A 25978-nucleotide genomic window follows, 5' to 3' on the forward strand; every position below is an offset into this window, starting at 1 on the left:
GAGGAGGAGGATTCTCGCGCGAAGTCGCCATAGAGACGGGGCCGCCGCTCCCGGGGCAACACGGGGAGAGGGAACCGGGATCACCTCAGGAACGGGGATTAGCCCGGGAACGGGGCGCTTTCCCCAGCGCAGGTAAAGGCGGGGGGCGATAGTGATGATGATGATGATGGGACTTGATGTGAGAAGTCGTTACTAGTGCAAAAAGTACAATATATTGATTTAAATTAGACTAAAGTTTTATCTTTTATCTATTACTATTATAATAAGTAATTATGGTTTTTTGGCAGTTTGATGCTATGTTCCTCTGAGAGCGTGTTTTCTTTTATACTGTTTTTTTTCTAACGGCTGTTTGTTCTTTGGAGATCATAGAATCACTAGGCTGGAAAAGATCCAACTTGGATCATCGAGTCCAACTATTCCTATTTGCTACTAAACCATGTCCCTGCGCATGATAACGTCTTGTGTTCAGTGTGATCTGTGCTGAGCAGGTGTCTTTTTTTCCATAACCACCTCTCTTTGCAGGCTTTCCCCATCTCAAATGCAAGGTCAGACAGAGCTGGCTCCAAAGCTCTGAATTAGCAGGAGATTTGACTGTTGTGAAGTTCATAATAGCATTAAAATTAGACTAGGAAAGTAATAGAATATGCGTAAGATTTCTGGGAAGTTTTATACAGGTGCCCCTCGCTACAAGAAGGATGTTGAGGCTCTGGAGCGCGTCCAGAGAAAAGCAATGAAGCTGGTGAAGGGGCTGGAGAATAAGTCTAAGGAGGAGCGGCTGAAGGCCCCGGGGGTGTTCAGCCTCGAGAAGAGGAGGCTGAGGGGAGACCTCACTGCTCTCTACAACTGCCTGGAAGGAGGTTGTAGAGAGGAGGGTGCTGGGCTCTTCTCCCCAGTGACAGGGGACAGGACAAGGGGGAATGGCCTCAAGCTGCACCAGGGGAGGGTCAGAATGGATATCAGGAAAGAATTTTTCACAAAAAGGGTTATCAGGCACTGGAACAGCTGCTCAGGGAGGGGGTTGAGTCACCATCTCTGGAGGTATTTTAAAAGACGGGTAGATGAGGTGCTCAGGGACATGGTTTAGTGGCAGATGGGAATGGTTGGACTCGATGAGCCAAGGTCTTTTCTAACCTGGTGATTCTATGATGATATGCATGTAAGTGGGAAATACGTTCTGTCCCCAGCTCTTGTCTCGCCGCACACGACTGATGCAGATCACTCCCTCGTGTTGCTCAGGTCTCATAAAGGGTGCTTGCTTTCTAAAACGAGTCTTAAGAGTTTTATCTGTCGGCATTTTCGGGAGCTGGCGCGGCCGGAGAACGGGCTCTGCTGTGTGTGCGGTGGTCGTGGCTGCCCCTCGGGTTGGGGAGAGACGCAGAGTGGGAGTCAAGAGCCGCAGGTCCCTCTCGGCGGGGACACCGCCACCCTCCCCCGTTCCCTCCCTCTTGCCCTCTGCCTTTCCCTCCCCCAGCTCTTGCTCAATCCCCCGCCGCCGTCTCTGATCCTCATCGCAGCTCCCGAGAGGGAAAGGGCAGAGTGGGGCGAGGAGCGTGGGAGCCCGAGGCTGGGGGAAGCTCATCCAAACTCCCCGTGCCAGGAGAACTCCTCATTCTTGCCCCATCTGTTTTCAAAACTCCTTGTAAAGGCTTTCAACCAGCCTGCCGTTGCGTTCCTTGCAGACTTGAGATGTGGAGCGCAGTGCTGGGGTGGGTGATGGTGCATAGTTAATGCCAAGATAAGAGGAACTTGTGCGATGTAAAGGTGTGCAGTTTGCTGGTTAGGCACATGTAACTAGCGTTTAGGCTATTTTCAACAATTATAATAAAGTTCTGGCCTTGTCTTTCAAGTAAAATAATAGAATTTGCAAGAATTTTGGATGCTGGTGCAGTGGGAGCAGGGAGGGGTTGCAAGCTGGAAGCTGACAATAGTGACATGGCTGCTGGAACTCTGATAGATAAACAATTGAAAACTAACAAGCAGCACCTGAAAAGGTGGGTTTACCAAGATGTGGTGTGTGCAGAAAATAGAAGCAAATGTGAGCTGTGCATCCAAGTAAATGTGAAGTGTTCTTTTAAGCAGGAGAGATGCTTACGTTAGAGTGGAGAGTAAATCTTTAATACTGTTTTACTCCAGTAAATGGTATTTTTTGGCTGTATACAAACCTTACAGTTTATGTTTGGGATTAGTGTTAGAGTTTGTGGCACAGAGACTAGCCCTGCAGGTCATCAGCAGAAAATATTGCGGCATATGCTGGACGAGCATATCCATGTGCTCAGCAAGGACATTGCTACCATAAAAGAGGCACAGATTTAATTGAAAGGCTACTTTGAAAGTTTAATACAAACTTAAGCCCCTTTTAAATGCCTTGATGAGATTCCCTATGCTGTTTTTGGGTAAGAGTAGAGAAGGAAATTAGACATTCAAGCATGAGAGAGATTGTTATTTAATAATAACTATCATGTGTTTATCAATTAATGTAAACTAGGGTTGAAAATAACTTATTTTATTTTTTGGCAGCAGAAAATTATGTTCTAGGACTATTATCCTTTTAATGCTTCTTAAATTCTGCGTGGTAACTGTTTGAAACACAGTAGTTTTTATGGAGAAAATAATTCCAGAAGATTAGAAGGCCACACTGTGCATCATTGTGCTCTCCTTGGAGCACACCTTCTGCTCTCTCCCTCTTACTGTAACTGCCTTTGTCCTAGAAGACAAAAAATCTTTAACCTGGATCAGTGCCTTTATGCTGTCCAGGCAGAGACATGCAAAGGCTTTTGCTGCTACAAGAGAGGAGATGAGTGGGTGGGACCCCAGTGAACTGATTATGGAGTTACTGTGTTGCAGTGAAATATCATGGACATTACAAACAAGGATAAGTGAAACACTAAGGTGTTTTATCATTTTGTCAGGGCAAGAATAATTTCTTAGTGTGGCTTTTTCCTCTAAATTTTCCCACAGTGCTCTCACTGAGCATCAAGTTCCTTGTAAAGTTTGTGATTCCAGGTTTTCTCTCGGTACCTTCATGGCTGTTTGTCAGCACAAGAGAACAATAATTTTTCAGCTAAATGTTCCTAGTGTTTATGCTCCACCATCAGATCAATATATGGTTGGGTACTGTACAAGCAGAATTCCCTTAAAGCTCCCACCTGGTTTTGTGCTTATTTTGCCACAGTCCTCATGTAATGTCATGTTACTTATTTCAGAACTTTTTTTTTGTGTTACTGTCTCCCTTTTTAATTTTGGTTACTTATGTGTGTGTGTTTTGCTTTATTACAGTTACACCTGCATATTTTTTTTCAATGCTTCATATGAACAACTGAAATGAGACTGAAGACTTCACTTTTAAAGGAACCAAAACATATCCTTTGTCTTGGAACAAACTGTAGAATAGCATGGGAATTCTGAATAGACTCTTTTGCAGAAAGGATTTCTTTATCACAGCTGTCACAGTAAAATGTTTGTAAATTGGAAATGGCTTTTTTTTTTTTTCCTTCACCTTGCTATTGCATGCAGCGTTTAAGGGCAACATTTTAAGAGATGTTGAACAATCTTAGAGCAGTACCTTCGCTTCAGAAGCTATCAATGTTTTTCTAGACAGTTCTGAGTTTTTCTCTCCCTTCTTACTTGTAGTGATAAGTTAAAAGCTTCCACAGATAGTAAACCGGGGGAGTAGTATATCTACTTGCTTGTGATAAGACACACACGTAATGGATTTAACAAAACTGTAATTTTCCTACTAATAAATTAGACACATCAACAACTTATGTATGATGTTGTATTAATGAACTGGCACTTCTGAATGATAGATGGATGTTATGCATTTGCATTTGTCCACTAAGACCCTTCGAGAGGTGTAACCCAACATTTCAGCTATGTTTAAATAAGTATGCATCATAATAATATTTTTACAAGATGGCTTGCTTTATTTTTTTGCTAAATTACTACCAGCTCTTTTCTTGAAACAAAAGAGCAAAGAAAGAATGAAGAATCTTTTTCCTTTATATAAAACCTTCCATTTAATTGTATCAAAATAATCTTCCTGTACAGTTCCTTCAGTTCTGTATAGCCTAGATGAGATATTTTGTAAGCTTAATTTTAGTAATTAAAATTTCAGTGTTCCTTAATTTAAATAAACATAAAGAATTAGTTAGCTGTGTGGGATGGACTACAGCAGACAAGCTATATTCCTGCAGTGATGATCACCAAGTAATGAAATGGAACCTTTTAACAAGTGAGACTACTCAAGTAGTGAAACTTCCAGATGATATTTATCCCATAGATCTTCACTGGTTTCCCAGAGGTATAGGTGGGAAGAAGCAGTCCCAGGCTGAGAGCTTTGTTCTAACAAGTTCTGATGGTAAGTAAATTTTAAAATATTTGTTATTTTATACCACTTTGAGCTTACATCACTCAAGTACATGAGAAATTACTTACAGTTAAATAGTCTGCAATCAAACAGTTTCAAATACCTGAACACCAGTTACACTGGTGTGAAATTAACAGTTGTTTTAAATATAGTACACTCTATTATAATTTCCTCTGATGCAACATTTTCTAACAGCAGATGTATGTTTTCTTTTTTAATGTAAGCTCGATTTCCATCATCTTCTTTCAGTTTCATAAACCAGTATCTTTAAATATGTCTGCACTGCACGCCTACACAGATACTATATAGCTATAGTTATGAAAATTAAAGATGCTCAAGCTACTGAAATTGCATAACCGTAATGTTTCGTGTCAATGTAGTTCATTTCTTGGACATGTTGCGAGAGCATTTCTTGTCTCTGGCTTCTATGGTGTCTCGAATATCCCTCTGAAGCATCTAGTTCTGGCTGTTGTTGGAGGTGTGAGACTCGTACACGTGTCCACTCTACTGGCAGAGGTGTATGTACGTGTGTGTATCCAGGTTGCTGCCGTTTGCTGAATATACTAGGGTACTAATACTAAACTGTATGATCCAATACAGTAGCTGCTGTATTCCAATGTATAGATTCCATTTTGTGGAAGGGAGCATGGAGCAAGGAGGTTTGATTTTGTTTTACCTTCATTTCCAAAGAGACTAGGAATTGATTTTGCCTGACTTGCACACAGTCAAGTTTTGTTTCCTGCAGATGTATTCGTATTCCCAGTTCAGTGGAGAAATTTTAGGTAACTAGCTCCATTGTTATTTTACATTTATTATGAAGCAGTCCATACAGTTCAGGTCAGACTTTGTCTGCTTTCTTCTCATTATGGTAATGGGGTTTATGTTCCATGCCATTAGGAATTTTCTGTGCATTATTTCCCCTTCTTTTTCTTCATTCATCCCTTTTTAAGGAAAAATATTTGGGCTGTCTTGATCTAATTCTTTCTTTGAACAAAATATGAAAACTAATACTAAAAAGAAATTTTCTTAACGTTCTCCCCTTTTATTTCTGTTACAGAAAAACTACTATGTGGAAACCCTGTAGTTTAGATGAGTGTTTCTTCCTAAACATACCTTTAAAAGGGGTTGGTCTTTTAAGAAAGTTGTTTATACCTTTGTGTTGATAATGCTGTTGAAGGCTCCAGAATAAGTCAATTAAATTATCCTGCTGGTAGTAGTAATTATGCGCCACAAAGAAGCAGATTGCATCAACATACTAAACTTAGCTTGTATTCTCTTGTCAACGGTCAAAGATCTTGGTGGTAAAGCTGTATTTCTACACAAATGGAAGTGATGGGAATTTCTCAACACTAAACTGTAAGCAATATGCTGCTCTAAATTGCTGCCAGCTTTTTCAGGCAGAACAGATCATGTTCAATTGTTGTAGAGAGTTTCCATCAGGATAATAATGGCCATCTGCCCATGACCCTGTTGATAGCTTTCACAGGGACCTATTGATAGTTTTTAATGGGACTGATGGATAATTTCCAGCTAACTTCTGCCTGTGTTTTGACCAGAACTTTGAATTTGTGGATCTAGGATGTTTTCTTTGGTGGGGGGAACTTATTGTAGGCTTTTGGCTAGTGAGACAGCGAACTGGATTGGGAACAGAAGGTTTGTTACTGGGCATTAGCAGTCTGGAGCCGATGCATCCAGCATGGCTTTCTGTATAGGCAGAGAGAAATAGTATGTATTTGGAAAAGGTAGAGGAAATTAATTTCTTGCGTGAAATTTTGGTGATTTCTCTGACTTTTGGCAATAGCTGCACTTCAAAATTAGGAAGGCTGAGAGTTCAGTTCACAGATAGTGGTGGCCAAGATTTCTTGAAAGTATTTACTACTTCCCAAGGAATAAATACACTGAACTTACAGAACAAAAGCAGGACGCCTTTAGGTCAGTGCTTGAAGGTTGATTCCCCATTGTTTCCTTAAGTATACGTGGGGAGGGAACATGAAAATTTCAACCAAGTAAAGTCATAATTTTTGCAGTACTTGGTGCTGAATTTTACTCTGAAACATAGGCAGCTGGGTCAAATGAAGAGCTTGTAGAGCTCTTCATGTGGAAATGGAAGCTTTCATGAAAGCTGAAAGGAGGATCCATTTGTATCCATAAGTATTACATTTGTATTTCTAATGTTCTGTTTCTGTAAAGCTCTAAATTGCATGTGTAAATAGTAAGCAAAAGAGTAACTGTAGTAAGTCAGATCTTCTCTTAATTTATTCAGTTTTCCAGTATTATTAAAATAGAATGGTAATATTTCCATGTTCTGCCTGGATAATGCTTTGACAGTTGATTGAAGAAATACATAAGGGCCACTACTACCTTTGTGAAAAAGGTGACTTTTAAATCTCTGCTATGCAGTTTTTCTCTCTCATTTTTCTCTTATTTTTATATCACTAAGGTATGTGAGAAAAACAAGATCATATTCTTATGTGTGTTTAGAGGGGTCGGAAGTCTTGAGTTTTTTTTGAAAGTGTTAAAAACTCTGTGTAGCATGAACTGTGCGTTTGGAAACACTTTATATGAACCTGATGCAAATTTAGGTACGATATCAGTTCTTAAGTGTAATGTCTAGTAGATGTGAATGCTTGCCCTTCTCCTGTAAGTGGATTAAGTCAAACTATAACAAATAAAGGAATATAGGAATAAAGATTCATGAATGACACCACATATAGGCAGGCCACCGAATCTTCTGCAGGATGCGTTAGGACCTTTGCAAGACTATCAGTTAACTGCTGGAAGTTTTATTACTGTAACTGCTGCAAGTCAATAGAAGAAATTTAAAGTGAGAGGTCTCTGTAATTTAGCAGATTATTTTTCTCAAGATTGTAGCTGTGTGTGATCAAAAAATTCTAAACCAATCCTTTAATGTCAGTCTGCATTTTCCTCAATAAGATTTTTGTGTTCATTTGCTTATAACTTTTACCAAAGTTCTTTTGCCTAACCTGAAGGTATCGTCTCAGGATTCTAGCTAAAGTTAAGTACTTTATAAAGATTTCAACTGCAAGACATCATGAGAAGAAGGTCAGGAAACGTGCTCTCCCCTTAATGTCTGTAAGAAAAATTAAACATTACCGCATGAGAAAAAAATTCTGTGAAACCTGGAAATGATCACGTAGTTATATCTCTGTTAGAATTTGTATGCAATTGATAGACTCTCAGTTCTATCATTGTCCAGCTTTTGAAGATCAGCTGGATTAGCTTTCACTTTCTTTTAATGCAGCTGTTTCTTGCTTGCATGGATTGTTGTGGCTGTCTTTGCCAGCTGCAGTGCAGTGAGGGTTTTGTTTGTTTTCTTTTTACGGATGTGTAGGCCCTTCAAACATCCCTAAGGCTTATCTGAAAGGTGGTGTAGCTGGGATATGTCTTGTCTGATCAAAGTCTGCGATTTACTAACTTCCCTTGTTTCCTGAGATGACACATCCTGTAGTTCTTCAGGCCAGTCCAGTGATCAATTGTTCAATAATTTTGTATTGTTTAGTGAGTCAAGTTTGTATTCAGCCTTTGCATTCCTTCTGGACATCAGGGACCTTTATTGCTATGCCTGCCATTAATTTGAATGCTACTGTTTTCCTAGCACAGAGCAGTGCAAAGTAGGACTGAGTTTTGCTGGATGAATTTCTGTTAAAAGTAAATGCTTTATGGTTGTTACGGAGCAGTAGATTCTCAGCAGAAGGAAGCTAATGCCATATTGTGGAAGATTGGATGTAATTTCCATTTAAGTGAACAGAGTAAATCTCAGTTTGTTTATAAGTTTAGAGAGTGCTAAGCGTAAACAAAAGTGGATGAAGAAATCAACCTAGGAACTCTATTTCCTTGGAGTTCTGTTCCGTAAGAAAGTGCTGCGACTTCCCCAGTCACTGTTGTAGGGGGATCACTGGCCGGTAATCAGAAAGTTTGGTGCTCCTTGGTGAGTTTTATAGTGAGAGGCAGCTGTGTGGTGGGAAAATGCCCACTGAGGGGGCAGCTGTAGCATGGGCTGCAGGCGTTTTGCACTGGGAGGAGTTGTTCTGCTGGCCCTCGATGAAGAGAAACTTTGAGCTGAGGTCCCTTCTCAGGCAGTGCAGAGTCCAGGAACAAAAGCTGATTTAGTTTGCTGTTACTTATGGAGTTATTTTTGCTGTAATTGCTCACAAGTCACAAAACATGGTATCTTCAGGTTTTGTTTTGCTGCTGTTAGTTGTCTATCTTCTTTCTTTTAGGGATTTTTATTTAATTAACTGTTATTAGAACTAAGGGGTAAGCTCTTAGCATTGATTGGTAAATTCAACCTGAACATTCGATTTCTGGAGCACTCTTCATGAGGTAGATTTGTCAAAACTCAGTTTTGAATTTTGCTGTTTTTTTCTTTTTAGTGAAGTCAAAATACAAAACAATGCTAACCTAATTTGTGAAAGAATAAATTGAGATAAAAACTTAAAGTTGCAAATGTCCAAGTTTTTATCTCGTAGTGCAACTTAACACTTTCAGTAGAGAGAATCTATCTTGTAAAGATATTTTTTTTGCATATGCAAGTGAATTACTGCATGGTAAAAGTGTGAACAAGTTTGGTTGCTTAATTGCTGTTTTCTAAAAACTTTACATTTAATATTCTGTTATCTATTACTTATATAGCATGCCTTACGTGTCAAGCCTGCAATTTTCATGCAACAGCTAATTCATCTCTTTGATAAGCATTCCTGGAAATTTGCTGAATACAATGGAAGTGGACTATAACGTCTTTACAGAGTTGCATTGATTCCTGGTTGAACTCCAGATGTTTGTGAAATTAGAGCAAATGTAAATTTAATCCTCTTGGGTTTTCTTCTGAGTTGCATCTTTTGTGGGATATTGTTCTTTTACTTCCTACTTACATTGATCTTGTTGCTTTTTGACAAAAATAAAGAATATGTTCACCTTTAAACTGCTTATTAAGCACAAATTGTAATTGCTTAGACCTATTTTTTCAACTTTTTGTGTTATTGATAATTTTACATTAGGTCAGCATTTAAGAGTCTATGAAAAGTAATGAACAAAACATACATGTTTTATATTCTGTACTTGAATAGCCTGCTAATCTCCTATTTGAAATTCTTCCAAAACTGGAGAGTCACTTTAAGATTAAAGACAGCATCTGGCTTCAGTACATAATAAAAATAAAGGAACAGTATTTTACAAATCTAAGATTGTTGAATCACTTCTATGTACCCCAAGCATAGAGCTAAAGTTTTCCCTTTCTTAATTATGTATAAGGCAGTAAGTTCTAATTTGAAGCCTCTACTACCTCAGTGTTAAGTTGAAGAACAGAAGGCAGAGAAATTCATCACAACGCTGCTTTTGTAGCAACTTCTGTGTGTGAATGCAGTGAAAAAAGCAGTGTCTAATGAGTCACATCGTTTGACTGTCATCGGTTGTAAATTCACATGTTGGAATAGTAAAGAAGTTGCAGAAGTAAAGACGATATCCATGAAAACTTGACTTGGCCCCGTTCTGCTTAAGTATTATGATACAGGTTTTGAATGCATGATCACATTTTTTCCAGATGAATTCTGCCTTAGTGCCTAAGGTAGACCCACTTTTATATGAAACTGTATTCTTTTCTGCTAGGCTATAATTTGCTGTTTCACTGTTTGAAGAATCCCTTGTGAAAGTAAGAGCTTGTGGAGTGGGAAAGGATGCAAAAGATTGGTAAAGGAGTTGAGTGTTTCCCCGTACAACCAGATTTTATCCTGTACTCTGTGACATGGCCCATTGTTTTCCTGATAATGTGATCTAAACTGAAGTATTCAGTTGCTTGCCAACTGTCTGTTCTTTCATTTTAATTTATTTTTTCTCTTATGTGTTGAGGGCTTTGCTTACAGAAGTATTGAGGTCTCGCAGATTCTGCCTGCGTTGGTGGAAGCTATTGTTTCAATATATAAAGTGTCAGAATTCTTTGTATTCCTAAAGTAGTTCTGAATGTTTCAGATTGGATACTGAAAGTTGGTGGATGCTTTTGAGTTAGAGCTCTGTGTGTGTTAGCTCTTGATTTGCAAAGCTCCTTTTCTTTTTGGCAAGGGAAAATGAATGAAATATGTTCTTAATGGCTATGAAGAGCTCAGCCATTTAATGGTGAATACTGCAGGTGATGGCATGAAGATGTTCATAGTCCTGTGATCGGGATAGGCTTAAGTATTCTGCAATAAAAAAGGTCTTGGCTACAGATTGAACAAGTTTGCTACTCATCGATTAAGACAGATGATCAGAAAATAAACGTTTTTTTAGTATATTATTTTAAAACCAGGAAAGGCCATTTTGACTGTTTTATCAGGGAAAATAGCATTTAGTTTTGGAATTCCTGTCAATACAGTTTACACACAACACTTCAGAATCTCAGACCTGAAAGATGTTATGGAAAACAACTGGTGCATTAATTATATAAAATATGTTTTATAATTATAAAGTAACTTAATGCGTTACATTTAGAATACCAGTACTGAAAATTTTAGGAAACTAAAAATTAACTGAATGGGCAAGAGGTGGTCTTAGTAATGATATTAGTGCTGTGAATTGAGAAAAAAGTGGGATTAACTAGCTGTTCAGATCTGGTAGGTATGAATATAAGTGATAAACAAAAGCACAAATGTATGGTTGTGTGTGATATTTAAAATGGTCTGTTCAAATGAACTGATTTATACAAACCATTCTTTTTCTTCAGTGTTAAAAATCTTTTGCTTGAAAGTCTTGTGTTGGTAGAGATTTGTCTGGAGGATTCTGTCTTTTTGTTTAGGTACTTCAAAATAAAATGGGAGCAAAAGTGTGATTGTATTAATTTGAATAATACTGTGGGGAGCCCTGATGTGTGTTTCATGGTTATTTACTGACAGATTTACCAGAATGTTTTCTTTGTTTTCAGTCTGGCTTTGGTTTTTGTTATTGGTGTTTTATTTTTAAATTGAAGTGCAAAATAAAACATGGGAACCAGAGCACAATAGAAGTAGTTCCAAGCTCCTGACCGTGCAGGATCTACATTTTATCATCTTGGCTACTGTTATTTGAATGTGGATTTAGTGTGGTGGTGTCCTGTGTTTTTACCTTCTACGTAGTTCATGGTAAATTCTGTTATCATTTGCCTGTACGTGTTGGTCTTGATAATATAGTCCTTCATTGAAATAGTCAGGTGGTACTCAGTTTCTGGTTCCAGCTCATCAGGTGTGGCCTGGTTTGTAATTCATATTCCCAAGAAGAATATTATTAATGGAAAAATTATCCTATCTGAAGTGAAGGTGCATTTGCACACACTTAGTGCAAGATATCTGTGTACTATTTATCTCGGAGAGTTCTGGTCACTCTGCAAATTGCTTGTAGTGGCTCACTGGCAGATTAGATAAAATAATTTTAAAATAATTTTTGTTTTAAAGTAGTTAATTTGAGTCACTGAACTGTTCTAAGCCATGCATTTGTTCTGCCATATGTTTCCAAGTCCTCCTTTGTCTGCTCTTTGGTCCAGTTTAAATTTGATCTTCCTGGATTTAAGCAACATCCCTCATTTGGAAAGAAGGACTTCCTCATGCTTCTGTTGAAATCATTAGTAGCTTTGTTTTTGGCTCCTGTGAATTTCCATAACAGCTCCATAATGCAAGCAATAATACTTCCTCAGAGCAACGCACTCGCCGATGGTCAGATTGTTCTAGCTTTTCCATTATCCTTTTGGTGTTGAGTGATTTTTCAGATCTTAACAAAGAAAACACAAGGGCTCTTCTGGGTTGTGGTGTATATACCTCTGTTTGTTAGCTCTCAGACAATGAAATAACAGCAGGCAGTCGTGTCCCCAGAGAAACGGCCAAACCTTAGAGGGACTTAAGAAAAATAAATAGGGAAAACATAGATTATGCATACCAAAAGGAGAAAAAACCTGCAAAACCGATGTTGTAGCTACTTTACAAGTCCTGCAAGAGCTCATTTGTTTAGGCTAATTATGGTTGTGAACAGCGTAATTGCATGTTTTGTTCTTTTTTGTTATTGTTAGTTTCATCATCTTTTGTGTCAGTATTTTTAACAAAGATTATGCCATTACAGTCATAAATATTGATTCACAAAATTAGATACACTGTTTCTATCTTGAACTTTTGTTTAGGAAAGTTCCACTTAATTTCAAATTTGGGAAGAGTAGAGAAGAGTGTAGAAGCGCACTGTGGAGCTGTACTTGCGGGAAGGTGGAATTATGAAGGAACGGCACTGGTTACAGGTAGGCATTCTTAAAGTGATGAAGTGTTTCGAAACCTAAAACAACAGAAGAACTCTTTCAAAATAAAACCTTTTAGGTTTTTTTAATATAAAAAGTGTACACACCATGAAGAAAGGGTATGACATCTGTGAAAAAATGCTTTCAATACAATGTGTTGAATGTAAGTACTTTATTCAATGGGATAAATACAACAAAAGGTTTTGGAAAAATAATTTAACCTTTGACATACGTTTAGAAGACGTAATCGCGGATTTCATCATTTATATTGTAGTTACATTGCATTCAAATGAATAAAACCAAGTCTATTAAGTGTTCACACACTGGTCTAGCCTGAAATTCTTGTGAGATAGGGGAAATGGAAACAAAAAATTAACGATATAAATGAAGTTAGCTATAGTGTGTTAGTTTTTTATGTCTTCATTATCACTGGGGTTATTGTCACCTTGTTTAATATTTGATTAATTTGATTAATTCTGTTTTAGAAGGATGTTGTCTATTTTAATTAATACAAGCTTACATTTATGCTCTTTATTAGGTGTTATGTTTACCTGAAAGTTAAAGGTTTTTTATCAGAGTGCTTAGATGCTTTTGTAGATGTTCCATATTTCATAAAGGAGAATACTTGACTTTTTTTCTCTTATGTGTTCCAAAATAGTTGCTAAGTTGGTACAGTTGTATCCCTGTACATGACATTTGGGGCTTTTGAGCCAGCAAAGTTTACTGAAGCCTCATGAGTGACTTGAATGTTCCTGTGCTTCTCTTTCTTAATTATTAGGAGCAGTGTAGGTCCAGCTGTAGTCTAGCTCTGCTCTCCATTGAGGCTGGGAGAGTAATCTCCCGTGCCTACATCTCTACATGTCTTTTTGTCCTAAATCCTTTGGTAATTAGTTGCTTTTGGCATTTTTGTCAAAAACTTCTATCTTGATGTTAAGGGGAAGCTAATTAAATTTCCTGTGATAGACTTCTCCTTTATGGGATTTCTGTTGGTGTCAGAATTTTCTGCAGCCTCCTGTTGATCCAGCACAGCTGATTTCTTTGGACGAATTCCAACTCAGTCCAGAAGTATTGAAGATAATTTTGGATCTGCTTGTTTCCAGACTCAGTCTGACTCTAAAATGCTGCTTCAAGGAACTCTGGCATGTTCCTCTGAAATCCCAGAGGGGTACAAATATTGTTCTTTTTTAAAGACGGATTTGCCTCAGGAAATTCTCCAAAGAAAAAGTCAAAATTCCCTTTTCAGTCTCCTTTTCTTTTATTGTTTTTGAGGGACTGCATGACACAGGAGTATGGGGATTCATCACCATATCCAAACCGTGTACGCTGAGTAGATCATCTACTCTTGCACCACAACTGTACCTTGAGGAAGAGTGAATCATTGGTGATACTGTATCACTCAAAATATTCTTTGTGGTTCTAGTTTAATGATATCAAATGTACACAAATAAGATTCTTCAAAATTTTTTCTTACACTTTTTAAACATTTAACAGCTACATAGACATAAAAACCTGAAATCTAGTAACTAAGTAACTTCTGAATGGAAGAATGGCATTAACTGTCCAGGTGCACCTTTTTCCTCATTAATTCAGTCTGGGAGGCCTAAATGAAGGCCCAGAGCTGTATGTCTTAAATATGATAGCACACTAGGAAATCTGTGCTCTTAATGCAGACACAACTATGCTGTATAGTGTATAAGAACTTAATGTTTAATAAGTAAACCAAGTTTCTTGGTAACATGTAGTTATGTTATGAAATTTAAGCCTTCCAAACGGAGCCTTCAGTTATCTTCAGTTTCACCATTTATCAAGTGTGAAGCCTCCAGATTAATGCATAAAATCTGCTCCTGCTCTCTTCAGACTCCTCAGAGACTCATTTAATCAGTCTCTGGACTGTTGAACTGTAAATAGATGAAAAATACCAGCAGTGCTGAATAGAAAATACAGAACTTAGGATACTTAAATAGGGGTAGACTTTCTCTTCCCAGCAGCAGCTTCAGATGGCACTGTAGGGATTTTCAGGAGAGGAAGAGACTTGTTGATTATAGAAGAACAGTCTTAAATATTTTTTGCTTAATGTGCTATCTGGGTATATGTTAGGAAGACTACATAAACAATATTTGCCTGTAAGAAGACATAGGCTTATTTTAACTCTAGGTAAATACAAGTGCCATATTTGTAAGACTTATTGCATCTAAGTTGATATTCCTTTGATAACTTTACAGTTGGTGAAGATGGCCAAGTGAAAATCTGGTCTAGAACTGGAATGCTGAGATCCACTTTAGCTCAGCAAGGTAAGTTAATTTTCTTGAATTTCCATTAGAACTTTTTAATTTGGGGTATTATGGAATATATTTAAGTAGCAGACCCTAAATCTGACAATAATGGTTTATTTAAGGATTTTAAGTCCTAGGTAGACTTAATTCATAGTTGACTACAGGGGGAACTGGATTTTTAATAAGATGATTATCTTAAAAAAAAAACAAACATTTTTAGACAATAGTTTCAGTTCCACCCTAAGGATTCTGGAGAGGCTAAAGAATTAAAAATAAAAACATCCAGTTTTTAATACCAAACCACAGACTCTTATGGTGAAACTAAATATAAAAATCACTAAAAGCATTGCAAGAATGCTCGAAAGATGCAAAGTACCTGTAGGTTAGTTCCTCTGAACTTCAAAACTCTTAACAGTGTTTTGTTCATCTGTGTAAGTCAGTGACTATTTTAGTATATGCAAACAGTCCTGTTGAAGTGAAACAATCCCTGTGTTGAAGGTCTTTGTTGAAGTGGGGCCTTGAAGACCTAACCTTGATCTTGGCTTTGTAATTACAGTTTTATGCTTTCTAGAGCATTCCAGTTATTTAAGTTGATATAAAATCATGTTATTATAAAATGCAGCAGTATAAGCTGCGGATATAATATATACTTACAGAAATGCCATTTGATATTTTTAAAATGCTGGGTTTTTTATAATCATGATTTCTAACATTTTTGTACTATTTCAGTGAAGATACTGACATAGATTTTGTTTTTCAGACTTCATACATAGAGATCATGTGACCTTTTGATATTTTTTAAGAAACCACATGCACCTGGGGTTGGGTTAAATGTCAGACCCTTATCTCTTTCTAAAACAAATTATCTAAATTCTTTCAACCTGTTGAAGGCATTTTAACCACAGGAGTGAATGTAAAATGTATTTCAATTCTGTTAAGGAAGTTCATAGTCAGATGTAATTTTTTTTCATGCTTACAATGTAAAAGGAGAAGCCAACTGAACTATACTTTTTGAAAAAAAAATTAAAAGTTGAAGCACACACTCTTCCTTGCTTCTCAGCTGATGTGTTTCAGGTTTTTTTTGTGCTTAATGCTGCTTGTTTGAGGTTTGCAGCATAAAGTAAGAGTTCTAGTTTGAAATATGCCAGCTGAATTTTCATTTTTTTTTTGTTTTGTTTTTTAGTTTCTGGTACAGTATAAAAGTATAGTTGAGTCCTTGTGGCATAATTATCTTCTTGTATTTGCGTCTTAAGATAAGATCCTGTGAGGCTCAGAACCCATTTAAACGTAAGATTTACAAGATCAGATTAATGCAGACCCTTCTGTAATCTATTGACATACCTGGGATCAGGATAGGATTCTGCAGCAATTATGTTGTTTAAGAGAAGCGTATCATGTTTAAGCTAATTTTTCACTTCCTTTGTCATCTCCTTGAGAAATGTAAGGATTCCCATTACTAACATTCTTTCTACTCATTCCACTCTTTGTATTAGAAATAAAGTTTCAAACTCTTATCTTTGGATAATAGTCCACATGCCTATTCTATCTTTGGATTTTTATTCACTACAAAAACATGAACATACATTTTTCCCTTTTTTAGATTTTTCAGTACTTTATACTGAGTGCTTTAGCTGTTTGTCCTTCCATTGTGCTGATGCATGGAATGACAGTAGTGTGACCCCATAGTGTCTACTGCATCCAGCCTCGAGCTGTAATATTACTGCTATGGCTGCATTGTTCTTTGAGCCTGATCTCACTTCTTCATACTTAGATTATCTTAATGTTCTCCCTCCTGTTCCTTCCTTTCCTTAAACTGAAAGCTCTTTTAAAAACTGCTATGTTTGCAGCCTTTGGGTTTCCAGCTGTCTTGGTGCGCTGATATGTTTTGGTTTTTTCTATGGCTCTCTTTGGTTTATGTTGGTAACTCACAGGACTATGGTTAAAGCAGGATTTCTCTGGGTACTCTGAGGTTTATACATTGCAGCATGATGCTGCACTCAAAGTGTCTGTGTTCCTTTGGAGAGAGCCACGCAATTATGAAGAGCAGGAGGTATGGAAGTATTTTACAGTGTTATACATCACTAAGTATTGAAGGGCCATGTGTGAAAGAAAAGATGGCTCAGCGTAAATTTTTACAGTGCTTTGTAGACTCTGAGACTAAGATTGTTTGAGGTGAACTCTGTAGTGTCAGTGGTGCTCACTGGACCAACGGAGTCCTTTGCAGGCCAAACATCTGGTTAGTAGGACACATGTTGAGTCCACAGTTGCATAGTCACTCTCAAAATGTTTGTTTCAAATTGCTACTGCTGAGCTTCATAAATCACTAGAAAAGGTCATTGGGCACTGGCGGAGGCTGCCCAGGGAGGTGGTGGAGTCACCGTCTCTGGAGGTATTTAAAAGACAGGCGGACGAGGTGCTCAGGGACATGGTTTAGTGGTTGATAGGAATGGTTGGACTCAATGATCCTGGAGGTCTTTTCCAACCTAGTGATTCTATGATTCAAAGTCCTCTGCTCAGTTAAGGGTATTGGTCGAGCTGAAAATTCAGTAGAATGAAAGTGTGCCTTCCTCACTACAATCAAGATTATTCTGCAGCACCGTTTCTTTAGCTTATCCCCCTAGTGAAGCTGACAGCTTTGCTGATAACTTTGTTCTTGCTAGAGCAATTAAAGATCATCCAGTTCCATACCACCTGCCACAGGCAAGGAGACCTCCCACTGGAACAGGATGCTCAACGCCCCATTCAACCTGTCATTGAACACTCCCAGGGAGGGGGCAGCCACAGCTTCCTTGGGCATCCTGTGCCAGTGCCTCACCAATAATATGTATAGTTGATGTATAGGATGCTTTTTTGCTGAATTGAAGCAAAATCACAACAGTTGCCGTGTAAACAGTTTTATTAGAATATTTTATTGTGAAGTGAAACTTAGTTTTTAAGGCACAACTGTATTCCAAGTGCAGCTCCTGTTTTTGTCTTGCCACAGAGAGACATGAAGTTGTCTGATTTAATGTTTCTACTCCTGTAAAAGTGAGAAGTCTCACACAGAGTGACTGTTGTAATAACCGAAGTATCTGCTGTGGCTGAAAGTGTCAGTGATTGCTCTATCACTCCTGCTTTCAACCCTAGCTTTCTCTGCTGTATGCATTGGCCACAGAAGTGACTCATTGGGGATTAACATCTGCTGGTAGAGCACTGAAATGTGAAGAAGCCCACCCTGTATGCTTAATGCTCATGTTCCTTCTTTGGACCCTGTCTTCCAATCTCACCTTTTCTCCTCCACTCACTCCTTCTTTTCTCAGAGAGTATTTTTCCCTGAAGCTGTATATCACCAATGCAATTCACTGCAGTTTGTCTGTTCTGCTGAATTTTTCTTTCCACAGCAATGCAATGTGTTGGCAGTCTTTTCCTAACCAAGTTCTTGTTAAGTGCAGAAGGAAATGAGTTAACTTAGCTCCTGCTGTTAAGCCCTGGAAATTGTGGTTAAGTAGTCAGCCATCATAAAAAAGTTAAACATTTGGTTTAAATATAAAAGTCTTCTGATTTAACAATCAGCATCAGAGCAGGACAAAAATTAGTTTATTTAGAATTCCTGTACAGCTGGTGACAGAATTTATGTCATTTTCAACATAAATTGCCGCCAGTAGGAAAACAGCTAGTGCCAGATTTACTTAATATATGTTGTATGTTTCTGTGAGTGGTATCCTGTAATGGTCAATGAGTTAAAGAAAATTACATAATTCTGTATTTATAAGTAGCATAAAATAATATGTAGCCTTCCTAAAATAAAATATGCAAAGTACAAAAATATTCAGGAGTGATGACACCAGGTCTCAGTTTAGAGTTTGAATATTTGGATGCTCAAATCGAGTTTAGTGTGCTGAATTGATGTGGCATAATAAAATCAGATTTGTCATCAGAGACAGAATTCGAAGGCTTAAGTGGTAAGATATTAGATTATGTTAGGACAGCTGATATAGCAGTTCAGTTACTTAAATATCTTAAGTCTCATCAAAGTGTTCGTATAAAAAGATATTCCTCAGTCATACTTCAAAATGGAACTTAACACGCCAAAATTGTCTTTGAAAGTTCTATCCAGGAAGAACATTTCTTAAGCCTTATGGGGTTTTTCATTACCATAAATGATAGATATAGAAAAAGTGGTTTATTTGCTCGATTTTAATTAATTTGATCAGTGTGATACTTAATTATCAGTTGAAATATGCCATGACTCCCAAGGAAATGCATCTCTCTGAGAATTTAGGAATTTCTTTCCATTTTCCTCTTCTAAAATGATGAAATTGTCATATGCCAACATCTAGATTGTAACAGTTGCTCTTTCTGAGAGTTCTTATTCCTCAAGGATAACTTTTGGGGTGCAATTCAGTTGTGTTAGCGTAGGTTTGTCATTATTGCCATTTGAGGCTCACTGGACTGTTCTGCCTGACCTCCATATCTATTCCAGAAGGAGGTGGATCTCCTTTAGCTCCTGTGTTGTGTCTGTAAGCTCCACATAGGTATCTTAGAGTACCCTAGGGGCCTCTCATCGCATCATAGAATAGTTAGGGTTGGAAGGGTAGTTCCGACCCCCCTGCCATGGGCAGAGACACCTCCCACTGGATCAGGCTGTCCAAGCCCCATCCAACCTGGTCTCGAACAACTGTAGGCATAGAGCATCCACAGCTTCCCTGGGCAACCTGTGCCGGGGCCTCACCACCCTCATGGTGAAGAAATTCTTCCTAATGTCTAGTCTAAATCTGCCCCTCTCCAGTTTATACCCGTACTTAGGTGCTTGTGTTTAAACAATTGAATCATGTCTTCAAAAGCCTCATTTCTACCAGTAAGAATATTAAATCTATTAGAGATGAACTGATCTGAGCCTTCTCTTTCCGATTGCAGAAGATATGGAAGCAAGTTTTGCAGAAGGTGAAGAGAGTGGTCTGACTTGTCATATAGCCTCTCTCCTTGTGGTTTTAGATGCACAATTTCAATTCTTATAATGTTGAGGCCGTACTTAAACTTGCTGTCTGTTGCTACAGGCCTGTCATAGAAATAAATCTTTGAATCTTTATTGAATCTTTGGTTCTTTATTTACCTTCCTTAGTATTATGATACCCTGATGCATATAGACCTTAAAAGTAAATATGCCATGAAAGGCTTTGTCTCATATAATAGAGCAAATTGTACAAATGGAAAGGGCAACAGAAATCTTTGCAGTGTCCTGGTTGACCATGAACCAGGGGATCAGCACATCAAGGTGAGAGCAAAGCACCTTAAAAATTAAAGGCAACCCAAAGGTAAGAAGGACAATCTCCTCTTACTTTGCTCAACTCTATATCAGAATAAATAAGTCAGATTTTTACTTTTAAAAGTGGGGGAACAAAAACAATTGGGCATATACACAAACAGTTCAGTAAAGCTGAAGAAACAAAATTGTCTAGTTGTGAAGATGATTTGACTGTGCTAGAAGTCTTACAGTGGAAGAAGGAAGTTGATGATTTTAATTCTCCCAGACGTGGTTTTAGAGAAAGCATGAAATGAAGAAGCAAGAGGTATATACAGTTCTGAGTCTGCTGAGACAGACCTTGAAATAAAGTGTGCTGGTCTCAAAAGTGAAGTGATGCATTTCAAAAATGGATATGTCTGACGTGAGAAAAGGAGATACCTATAGCAATAGTAAAGTCATACGCATTTTCGGTAACCCAAATGTAGTAGTGGACAGGCCATCAACTCATTAATTGTTTTGTATAGAGTTGATCTGATCAGAGTTAAACTTGATCTGATCAGAGTGGTCTCACTGAAGGTGGTAGGTGTTTGATGGTTTACTGAAGTGAATTTGCCAGGACTTCACCCTACATATTTTTATTTCCTTGAGGAGCATTGGAAGGGTATGCAACATGAGCTGAAGTCTTTGGAGTTGTCTTTTGTGTTGTGTCTGTCTCTTACTGCTGTTCCTATGGCTAAAACATGGAGTGAACCAGTGAAAGTGGCCATAAGAGCAGTAAGACAAGTGTTGAGGACAAATGGGCTTCTCCCACTCCTGGATTTTTGATGTTTGATTTTAAGTAACCAGTTTGAAGTGGCTGTATCAATTTCTGTATAATTTGATAAGTCATAAGAAATTTTTTTACTCTTCCTTTCTGTCTACAGGAACACCAGTGTACTCAGTAGCCTGGGGGCCTGATTCAGAAAAAGTTCTTTATACTTCAGGGAAGCATCTGATTATTAAACCTCTTCAGCCAAATGCTGAAGTGTTGCAGGTATCATTAATGTATTAAGCTTGTCTCCCACTTCATGTGAAGTTTTGTCAAACATAATGTGCTAAAATTTTTCAGCAACCTGCATACTGCTCTTTCTGCCCAATGCTTTTAGGGTTTTTTTGAGAATAAGGAGATTGTGGATTTCTCTAAATAAAGAATCCTTGACAGTTTCTGCTTTAGGTATTCTTCAGGCATTGCAATTAGGCATTTCCCTTTCCATAAATAAAGCAAACAATTCAGAAGTCTTTGCTTGTTCGTTTCTTACAAAAGGGCAGAAAGATACAGAAGCAATTGTTTAGAACATGCTTTTAGTGCAGCTTGTTATGCTTTCATTCTGCTTTGTTCAGGCCATATTTAATTTATTTTCCTGCAGAAGAGACGACATCTGTGCACTTGGACTATTGAGAAACCTGACCTGTGTTGGAATGTATGAATGCTAGTGAATGCTGAATGACAAATATTAAAAATAGCAGTTGTCAGACTTGTTGCACCTGTGTTTAAGTTATTCTTTTCTATTTCAGTGGAAAGCCCATGATGGACTTATTTTAAAAACTGACTGGAACTCAGTTAATGATCTTATCATTTCTGCAGGTGAAGATTGTAAATATAAGGTGAGTACTGGTTAACTTTTTAGAGGAAACTAAATGACCTAAGAAGATACTGGGCATTCTGATGTTTTCCAATTGTAATAATACTTGGAAGCTGAACTGAGAAGTCTTTCAGTTGTCAAGAAAAACTTGTTATCCTAAGTTGTATTATTTGTAAATACATCTTGCTTTGTCTAGTAACTTAAAATTAGAAATGTTTTTTCTAAATAGGGCAGAATGAAAATAGGCAAAATTCAAGTGAAACAAACCCTGAAAGGAAAATATGTAGAAATATAGAAATGATTACTTGAAATACCGTAAGCTATGACATATACAGAAAAAAGTAGTGACATATAAAAGCAGGAGAGATAAAGCTAATGTTTTCCGTTACAGGACCATTAGGGAATTCCTTAGAAAATTTTTTTGGTTTGAATATTCTGTATCCAAAATGGAAAGCCTATATTGTATTTCTTCCTTTTATAAGGAACTTATTTTTAATTGTATCATACGTTGGTTCTATCATTTCCTGCGTGTGCAATGGCTGTGATTAAAAAATGTACGCAATTAGAAAATAAGGTAAAAAACCCCAAAGTGTTAAAATCAAATTACTTCACTCTGTGAATTGGCTACCTGGTATTCTGTTGATTCCAATCATTGAGAAAATCTCTTTGGTCTGGAAATTTGCAGAGGTGCCGCGCACTGTTGGGAAATGAGTGCAAACAGAGAGAGAGCCTGTTATTTACAGGCTTCACAGTAATGTGCAAGAAATAAAATATTTTGAACTAATGACTTTTATGCAGAATAATGTAACACTTGCCAAGCTGCAAAGCAAAGTCTACTGCATTAAACAAACCAATATTGATTAGAAAAAATCTTTAATGAAAAATGATCTATAATATAGATGATTCTTCCAGTTACACAAAAAGGCACTGAAATAGCTTAGAGAGTTTATTTCTGCAATTGCTGTGATCATGAGGGAAAATGACAGCTCTAGAATCAGTAAAGGTATGTCCAAATTGTGGTGATATAAATATATATTTAATATTTTTTAAAGGTTTGGGACAGTTACGGACGTCTGCTGTACAGCTCACAGCCCCATGAATATCCTATAACATCCGTCGCCTGGGCTGCAGATGGAGAATTATTTGCTGTGGGGTCTTTTCATACCTTGCGTCTATGTGATAAAACTGGGGTAAGTAACAAATCTGACAAATAGCAGATATGGAATTGTACAAATGCTTTGATAGTACAGTAAATATTCCTGAGGATATCTCTGCACAGGCGGGTGTTTCTGGTAGTAATAACTAGTCATGACTTCTAGCACCTTTCTCCTGGGTGCATCTAAGATGTTGCCTGCTTGATCTGCTTAGCTGCACTTCTAAATATGCTTTGAAATGAATACAGTTTTTTTATAATATTTTGCCTTTCAGGACATTGCATTTTTCTATGTGTTTTTTAGCTTTTTTCCTTAAAAACACTAATTTACAAGCATTTCTTGCAAGGCCATCATAAAATGCAACTATTAACCAGAAAAAGCAAGGAGTGAGTAACAGTAACTCAGAAGAACCATGTCCTTTTTTTCTTTTACTTGAAGCTTTACACTCAGTTTGTTGTTGATTCATAGGACTTTTTTCAGCTTGGTCTCCAATTAAAATTCATCTGCTTTCACTGGTATTCTGTTAGCCCAGAGCACAGATTGACCCGATTGTCCCTGTGGATTTCCTGTGGTTCTGCAGCTTTCTGTTCAGATTCGCGTTGCATCGAACCTTGCTGGTTTGGGACTTCTATTGTCCCATTCTCTACCTCCTTCTGTGTTGTGTTGGTTGCTCTTTGGCTCAGCTTGGGGAAACAGCATTTGCTGTAGTGTTTTCAGGCGTCTTCAGTAGAGCCTGGTTCTTTCCATTAGTGTGGACTCAGTGTTTCGAGTATTTGTACATTTGTGAAGAAGAACCTTTAAAAGCTATATGAGAGGGGATGCAGGATAAGATCTCTGAGTCTTCATGTTTCACTTTCTATACTGCCTCCGGTTTCAGTGATCTTCACTTACAAAAGTGAGTGTCAGCTAGGTGTTAAATTTGAAGTCAGGATTGCTTCTGTTTTCTGTGGATTTTCCTCTTGCTTTGAATAATTCCTACTGCTACTTAATCTGTATAAGTAAAATTTGAGAATAATTATCTTGAAGGAAAACAAAAATACTCACATGCAATTTTCCTTTGCAAAGTATTAATTTTTTGATGTAAGATATAAGTTGTTTTATTTTGATGTCTCCATTTTTAAGATTTTTACGTTAAGGAGATTTGTATTACCTGTGTGTTACAAGCACACTAGTAAATTAGAAAAGTAGTGAGTTGGAGCATAAGGTATGAAGCTGTGCAAAAGGTTGGGGTACCACTCACATAGGTAAAAAGATATTGAAGTAGGTTTAAAGGATAACGAAATAAAGAAGGTATTTTCCGTCTCTTTGGTACAAGGCTGCAGACTAGATTGCAGTTTTCCATCACATAATATTTTTCATAATTGAAATTAGTCTTTTAAAAGAAGATATAGCTTACTTCAATTTGTCTGCCTTTGTTTTGTTCAAAATTGGATGCAGATTCTTTTTGCAGAAGAAAATGGATAAATTATATTAGTACACGCAGCCATAAAGATTGTGCAGTTATGCCTCAGCTGTTAGAGGGTGGGACACTCAGGTGGTTGTTAAGTGGCTACATCACCAGTGGGGACATCTTTTCTCCTCCCTGACATTCTTCTGGTTTAGTTAACTGGTTCATTCTAACTGGTTTAGTTAGGTAGGCATTGGGGGTGAGATTGTGTCATTATCATTACCGGCTCGGTGTGTGTATCTGTTGCTTTCGTCAGAAGGGTCCTTTAGGATTGCCTGAAAGCTTTTGTTCCTAGGCAAGGTGGATAGGAAGATTTTTCTCCATTTAATATGCCACTTAACTCCACTGAAAATGTAATTAAACAGTAATCTACCCTGACTGTTGCCTTTCCATCTCCTATACAAATAAGCTATTGTAGAAGTGTTTATATACATTTACCATATTTCACTTGATGAAGCCAAATAAGGTATATTTGTATAAAACCATTTCTATTAGTATAATTACATCTGTTGGACTACATTATGTAATCTACATTAGTTTAAACAGTTGGATTAGCCATTAGTGTTTTCTTCTCAAAACATCACTTTGAACCATGCCCCCTTCTTTCGCAACCACTTTTCATCTCCCTTCTGAGTACTGGGATCACTGAGCTATATCAGCAAGTAGAAAATGGAAATAAATATATATTTTTAACTCAATACAGATTTATACTTTAATGTGGCAAAGATTGGTGCAGTGGAAAAGGAAGAAAAATACTAGAATTCTTTTTCTGCTGTCATGTGTGCTGTTTTGTAGCATATAGCTTTTGTTTCTGATCCCCAGGGCCTTACTGTTTGTCTTGCTAGATATTATGTAATATAATTTATTCTAAATATGGTTCCAATGCCTGCTAGCTGAGAAAACAGTAATTTTTAAATTAGCAATTAAGGTTGAACAAGCTTGTGGACTTTGTTTGAAATTCTAATACAGATAGGGTTTTTTTCATAGAATTAGAGTTTTTTAACCTGGTTTATTACTGAATTCTTAAAGAAACAAACACATGTACAGTAGCTTATGCCAGATGCTTTTGTCTGTTTAGCAGCTAGCAATGATAATTTATTATCTTCAAAAGTCACAATTTTTCATGTAAGTTTCTTTCCTGACATTAAATGTAAATAGTCACTAAAGAACTAGCTTTGCTAGTATTGAGGGGAAAGGAAGAATGATTCGCATACCACCAGAGTGATGGAGTTTGAAGAGAACCAGACCTGGCTTTTACTGGTCAACATAGACATTTTTATTATGTCTGATGTAATGGAGCTGTATTGGCAAATTGCTCCTCGGGGAGCCATCAGGCGATATATATATCATTAACTCTTCTCTAGCATATGTGTTCAGTTTGGGGACATAATTAAATTAAATTCTGTTAGTGTATGTTCTTTTCTCCTTTGCTTTCAACCTGGATACTTTGTTCTAGCAGCTATATGTTAATAAAGAAAGCTACAAATATCATAGTAACTTATAGAAATTTTGCTTCTTCCTTTAAAAATCACTATTGCTCTGATATTATGTGCCTAGAAGAAATTGCTACAGCTATTCTATAGACTACCAAACAAAATATATATCTGATCATTCATCCTGCAGAGAGTGCTAAGATTAATTTTAAAGTAC

At 37.4% G+C, this 25978-nt stretch overlaps 1 protein-coding gene across 3 annotated transcripts in view; it reads left to right on the top strand.

Annotated features, from left to right (window-relative positions):
* IFT80 (intraflagellar transport 80) overlaps nt 1-25978 on the top strand; it is a 51353-nt gene that overhangs the window by 289 nt on the left and 25086 nt on the right. For 2 of the 3 annotated variants that reach the window (XM_054074621.1, XM_054074623.1), the window contains exons 1-8: nt 13-132; nt 3277-3354; nt 4132-4357; nt 12501-12611; nt 14831-14899; nt 21029-21138; nt 21660-21749; nt 22780-22917. In XM_054074621.1, the coding sequence (XP_053930596.1) occupies nt 3322-3354; nt 4132-4357; nt 12501-12611; nt 14831-14899; nt 21029-21138; nt 21660-21749; nt 22780-22917 (777 nt within the window). In that variant the 5' untranslated portion in view covers nt 13-132; nt 3277-3321. Of the gene's footprint in view, nt 1-12; nt 133-3276; nt 3355-4131; nt 4358-12500; nt 12612-14830; nt 14900-21028; nt 21139-21659; nt 21750-22779; nt 22918-25978 lie in introns of those variants that run through there. The other variant, XM_054074622.1, reaches the window with a different exon arrangement.

This window comes from Cuculus canorus, chromosome 9, assembly GCF_017976375.1.
Source record: "Cuculus canorus isolate bCucCan1 chromosome 9, bCucCan1.pri, whole genome shotgun sequence".
Classification (NCBI taxonomy): domain Eukaryota; kingdom Metazoa; phylum Chordata; class Aves; order Cuculiformes; family Cuculidae; genus Cuculus; species Cuculus canorus.